The sequence below is a fragment of the Camelina sativa genome, chromosome 3, assembly GCF_000633955.1.
Source record: "Camelina sativa cultivar DH55 chromosome 3, Cs, whole genome shotgun sequence".
Classification (NCBI taxonomy): Eukaryota; Viridiplantae; Streptophyta; class Magnoliopsida; order Brassicales; family Brassicaceae; genus Camelina; species Camelina sativa.
Window position 1 is genome coordinate 15,438,130 of NC_025687.1, and position 6,277 is coordinate 15,444,406.

General features: G+C 39.1%; 1 protein-coding gene across 1 annotated transcript; it reads right to left on the bottom strand.

Annotated features, from left to right (window-relative positions):
• Positions 3,954-5,917, bottom strand: LOC104777193 (GDSL esterase/lipase At1g31550-like). Its single transcript, XM_010501405.2, has 5 exons — positions 5,565-5,917; positions 5,043-5,255; positions 4,806-4,954; positions 4,415-4,691; positions 3,954-4,326 (listed from the first exon to the last, which is right to left on the bottom strand). Exons 1-5 carry the CDS (start codon positions 5,836-5,838, stop codon positions 4,049-4,051), a joined length of 1,191 nt encoding a protein of 396 aa, XP_010499707.1. The 5' UTR covers positions 5,839-5,917; the 3' UTR covers positions 3,954-4,048.

Below are 6,277 nucleotides of genomic sequence, written 5' to 3' on the forward strand. Positions count from 1 at the left end.
TCCACTGATAATGGTTGGACTGATTCGTTTTTAGTGCCTAGAAGTTGCTTGTAGTAGTCCTCTATCGTGACCTTAAGCTGTGCCTTGTCTGAGATCCTTTCATTGTTGTCATTTATGAGAGAACAGATCTTTTTCCTTGACTGATGAGCTTTAACGGACTAATGGAAAAAGCTGGTGTTAAAGTCCCCTTCCGCATACCATATGATTCTTGACTTCTGCTTCAGGAAAGACTCCTCAACCGACGATAAGAATAACCATTGCTTCCTTAGTTCATTCTCCTCTAAGAACATAGCTTGTGTTGGAGCTGATAGAATCACATTTTGCATGTTTGTATGTTGCTAAAGCATCTTCTGTTTAAAGACTTGCAACCGATCTTGACCGCTTTTAGCTTTTGGCATAGAGCAAACATAGCTGAGCCTCGTAAAACCTCTTGGGACCAAGCAGCATCCAGCAAATTCTCGTAGTCGGGATGTGTAGTGAAGAAGGAGTATAATTTGAATGGAACACTTCTTCTATCAGTGCACAAGAGAGGTTGACAAGAATAGGAGTGTGGTCTGATCCCCCTGGTGCATTGAACAAGGCGTTTGACTGCGGAAACTGAGTGTCCCAAGCTTCATTAGTCAGTACTCTATCCAGCTTGCGGGTTATTGGATTGGAACCTTGTCCATTGTACCAAGTATGAGCATTTCCTCTACTAGCCATCTCCACTAATTCACAGTTGTCAATACAATTCTGGAATTCAGCCATACCTTGAAGCGGTAGAGAGGAAGGATAGAGTGAATAGTGATCTTGAGCATGCAGTATTTGGTTGAAATCTCCAAGAAGAATCCAAGGATAGTTCCGCTGACTGCTATAATTGTGTGTTTCCTCCAAAGACTCCCACAGTTCGCGTCTATCAACCAAGTTGTTCCGAGCATATATAATGGAGACAGTGTAGGATTGGTTTGTTGAAGGATCAAACACACCACAGCAAACCACCTGAACTGTCTTCTTATAAATGAATACCTTGATAGAGGGATCCCATATAAGCCAAATTCTTCCATCCTTGCTTGAGAAGAATAATTGAAGTCATAACGCCAACAAGGGAAGGTAGTTGCCATAATAAAATCCGCATTTGCTTCCTGAACATGCATTTCCAAAATGCCTCCTAACTGAGGTCTTTTAGACAGTACCCAACTTTTGAGCTCCTGCTGTCTTTGAGTGGTATTTAGCCCACATATATTATCACAAAAAAACTTATTCATCACCATCGGTGTGCAAAAAGATGAAAGCTAGGCTTTCAAGGACGTAGGTTGGATCGACCCTTGATAGGTGGTCGACCACTGTTGGCGTTCTTCCCACTCTTAGGAGCTTTCCCTGATTTGTGAGGCATCCCCGGAACGGCTTTGACTTGGTTAACTTCGAGGTACTTTGAAGGTCCTAACAAGCTTTCAACTGCAGTCCCTCCCCCTTTTCTCTTCCCATGGTTGGGCTCCTTAACCGATCCGTCTGTGTCCCTTTTTATACTTCCCTTCTTCTTTGGAGAGTTTGATCTGCGCTTAACAATCTTCCATTCATTGGTAATCTTAGGTGGAGGTGAGTCTATGTAAACAGTTGACTGTGCAAGAGGCACTGATTTAGTCCTGTTTAGGTCAACAAGTTCCGATGAGTCTTTTGCGGATGGTGGAGGAGTTCCTTTATCTGCCACTTCAGGTTTCTCCACCACGGGATTGACCATAGGTACCTTAGTAGCTGTCTCCTCTCCCTTACTTGTGGAGGGGATGGTTGCACTGTGAGTCCTCTGCTCAATGTTTGGAGTCTTGTTGTTGGTTGCAGGTGCAGCAGGACAACGATGGTATAAGTGCCCGAACTCTCCACAGTAATCGCATTTAGGTGGTAGTCGAGGATATTCAATCCATACACGTACCTCATTTCCATCATCATCCTCTACAAGCACTGATTGAGGAAGTACCTTCTTTAGCAGGATCTCCACTTTTATTTGAGTGTCCACAGAGATAGGAGGTAGCTGATGTTTCTCCGTGTGCAATGGTTCTCCTATTCCTGACGCTATTGTGCTTAAGCCCGGTAGCAAATATATTTGAGGTGGAACGTCCTTTAGAATTACCCAAATTGGAAGAGAAACTAGTTTGACCGGAGTGAGCGTTGCTGTTGGAGACCAAGCCGTTACCGTGAATAAGCAATTCCCGGCTTGCCAACACCCAACCTCAATTATCCATTTACGAGTTGCAGCCGAGGGAATGTAGATTAGGACCAGTCCATTAGGGAGCATCCTAATGTTAATGCGACTGTCCTTACCCCAAATGGGATTCAAATCCACAAAAAAATTTCCGGCTGATGGAGGGGTGCCATGGAAGTGAGCCACTATGTGGTCCTTCTAAGTGTCCGATGATTTCAAAACAACACAAGCTGGTGCACGGACCCTAGGTGTTCCATCCTCCGTTACTGTTGGTTGGACCGCCTTGGTAAGATTGTGCAGGCTTGGATTGAAACGAGCTGCCCATTGTAGGGTCGTATCGTCAATGACTGGTGGAGTTACAACTTTCTCTACAGGAGGGTTAAGATTTGGTTCCGATACTGGACCTTAAGTCCCTTGCACCGCAGTAGTCACTGCCAAATCAGAAGTCTCTGAACTTGGGATGAGCGATTGAGCGAGGTTCAGATTTGGCATTATTATTGGGGGATCCGGGGGATCCTTGGTCGCCATTGAAATTAGAAAGGAAGAGGAGAGAGGAAGGAGAGTTTCTCGACGGCAGCGTGAGGCCAAACCGAAGGCGGCAAAAGGGTATTAGGTTTTCGCCAAATCGCCTTTTTATCGCACTTTTTGCACCACACACTAATTGAAAACAGAGAATGATGATATACAATTAAAGTCCAGTTCCTATGAACACTTTGTATATATATTGACACTATTAAAAACACAGTTATGCCTCTGTTACTAAGAGGGGTAATTCAATACAGCAAACATGCACAGTTATGACATGAACATGAGTTGCAGTAAACATATCAGAGTGATTACAATACTGTAACGTGACCAAATAAGTCCAGTTCCTATGATCACTAATAACAATAGATATAGAAAACAAAGAACTGTAAGAACATACGAGGCAAGCTGAGGAGATTTGTCAAGAGTATTATTAACACCAAGTTGTTGTGCGTATGAAAATGTCTCGAGGTTTATGAAAATCTGCAATGTCATTCTCATCATAAAAAATCTCTTAAAATTATCCAATATATTTCTTTAAAATCTAACCAAATCACAAACTATTTTTCCTTTTTTAAAATTGAAAAACTAACAAATCCACCAAAATATTCTAAAAATTATCAAAATCCAAAAATTTTTGAATTCCATCAAATTCTCCAAAATCTCATTTGAATACCCCTCTAATTATTAATACTTATATTATTATTATTATTTATTTATTTAAAAAAAAAGCCGTCAAATCGTTTCAAATTTATCAAAAGAAAAATTTCTCTCTCTTTCTCTCTATTGTACCGAAATCTCTCATTCTTGGATATCAAATTATTCTTAAAGAGTTAGTTCTTTTAGATCACTTGCCTCGTCTAACAATAATCTCTCTTTAAACGAGTATTTTACTTCCAAAGCTTGATCTCAATTGTTATATGTTATGATATCAGTAAAATAATATGGAAAAGTGGGATTTCTTAAACCAATGATGATCGAATCGTAAATTTAATTGATTGCTAGGAAGTGGATGATTACAGCAAGGGTCATTTCTTCTCGATTAGTGGACCACGGAGTTATTTTGTAGGATGACTTTGATCTTTCTAAAATACATCACATGATTTAGTTAGTAACACTTGAACTACCCTCCATCAGACAACAACACAATGTTACAAAGGTGAACACAAACATACTTAGACCATACTCCCTTTGTTTATAGTTAATCCAAGTTTAAAGTATTTCATACATATAAAACCAAAATTAAATTTGATAATAAATTTATTAATTTTTGTGATTTAACTCTAAACGAATAGTACTCGAATGATTTAAGAACAGATTATAAATTTTGAGACAAACTTGCGTCAACTACTCATCAAATAATATTGTGTTTTCTAATGAGTTCTTGTTCTTTATTTTGGAGCTGAGGCATGACCAATTGAAAGGAGGGGTCGCATATGGTCCTTTGAGTAATCCATCGGCCATCAACTTATGTGCAGCCTCAGTCATATGAATGCCATCCCAGGCTACGTACTTTGAAGGATTGTTACAAGATTCCACTCCTACACTTCCACAACTTTGACTAAAGCTGAAGTTGTACGGTTTTCCTACACCGCAACAAGCGGACAAGGTTCCATTTATGAATCCTGAAAATATCATTGATTTGGAAACTCAGTTAATACCAAATCAGTAAATTGGTTGCGGAGATTTAGTAGAGGAATGAAGAAGGCTAACTGTATTTGGCTGGTTCTTGGCCAAGGCTCAAGGAAGCATTGTAGTAATCAGCATATATGATGTTGACATGAGGGTTGAGCTTCCTGAGTCTCTTGAGTTCTACCTGAAGCTGCTCGCTGTGGTATTCTCCAAACTTGTTCGGCCATTTCAAACATCCTGTTAAAGGATCATATTCTTCCATGTTTGATGTTTGATATAATGTCAAATATGCTACTGAGCATCCAATAGGGAACCCTCCAGGCACCAGAAATGTTCTTCCCCCCATACCAATCAACTCCTGGATTCAACACAGTCCCAAAGCAACAAACATAGTTTTTAAAAACCTAATTAATCAAATATGTTTTACTCATTATTGTGGCTAGCATATCAAGAATCCTATTAAAACTGTTACCGTAATGGCAGAAGAAATATTACTAATCACAAACGGAACTAGCTCTTTGACCTCATCAAAGGGTCTGCTTTCGAAGAATGGGAAATTATAATCATTCGCTCCAATCTCTCCCATGAGAATCAAAGCATTTCGAATCATATCTCTACAATCTAAGAACAAATACAAGTGAACTCAAACCTCTTAATGAAAAACAAATACATAATAATGACTCCACTAAAGTCGATCTTAGTTCACTACCTGATGGCAAACCACATAGATTTGGTAAACTCTCCTTGAAGATCTTAAGCTGAACTCCTAAACTGATGTTGTGAGGACAATGGTATCCTCTCTCCTCGAGAAAAGAACTTTCCAATGCCGTTGCTGAGGCTACAGCAAAATTAACTCCTTTCTCAAAGTTTTCATTTTTAGATCCGAAGTAAGGAGGCACATAAGGAAGCCCCAAAAATTCAGCTGTAAATAAAAAAATTGGAGCATCACTTAACGGTTTACATTGTTAACTTGCACTTCAAGAAAAAAGAAAAAAAAGATAAACATAGAAATAATTTACAGAAGAAACACTAACTTTACAAGAACCTAAGCCAAAACAAGAAAACAGAACCAGAGTTTACATAAGACAAAAAGGAAAACGAAAAAAGAGCCCTTAGATCTCTATTACTACCTTAACAAGATTCTTTTCTACCACAAGGTTTTGTTTTCTTTGACTCTTCCGAGAGTTAAAAACACAGACTACCACATAAAGGAACTAAGGATTAGAAGTACCAATGAAGTCAATGATGAGGTGGCCATCGGAGAAACGACCGGTTGGGTGGTGGAAGAAAGTTTCTCCGTACGGTGGAAACGCGCTCATAGGAAGATTGTTTCGGTCCGAGAGACCGAGCAAGTTCCCGGTGTCGGCAATTGAATCGCCGAAACTGATGATGGATTCGAAATTCCGGCATTGCGATTCCGAGCTTACGATAGTGCCAACAAAAAGAGCAGATAAAAAGATCAGTCTAACTATCCCCATCAACACATGAGAATCTAGCAACGCCATGGGAAAAGGTCACAAGTGACTTTCTGACTTTATATCTTTTTTTTTTTTTGTTGTTCTATTTGATTATGATTTGTTATTTTCCAAAACTAATACAACTAAATGTACAGTTGAATTGTGATTACTCAGTGAGTACTCTTTCTTGTTGCCTTATCAATAATAAGGGTGGGGCAAAGCAGTTCACTTTTTATGGCCTACAAAACTTTTGTATTTGTATCGTTTAAAACGGGTACTTTGAGTTTTAAGTTTTAACCACCCTCTAGAAAATATCTATTTGCAACTGAGACGTGGACGGAGTATTAGATAACTAGATTTGTTGCAAAAATACAATAAATATGCTCTCTTCTCTCACCTAAATGTACATTGTGTCCAGTCTTCAATTAAACCACTAACACGGACTCGGTTTTAATATTCCAAACAATAATCTATTTAAGAATACATA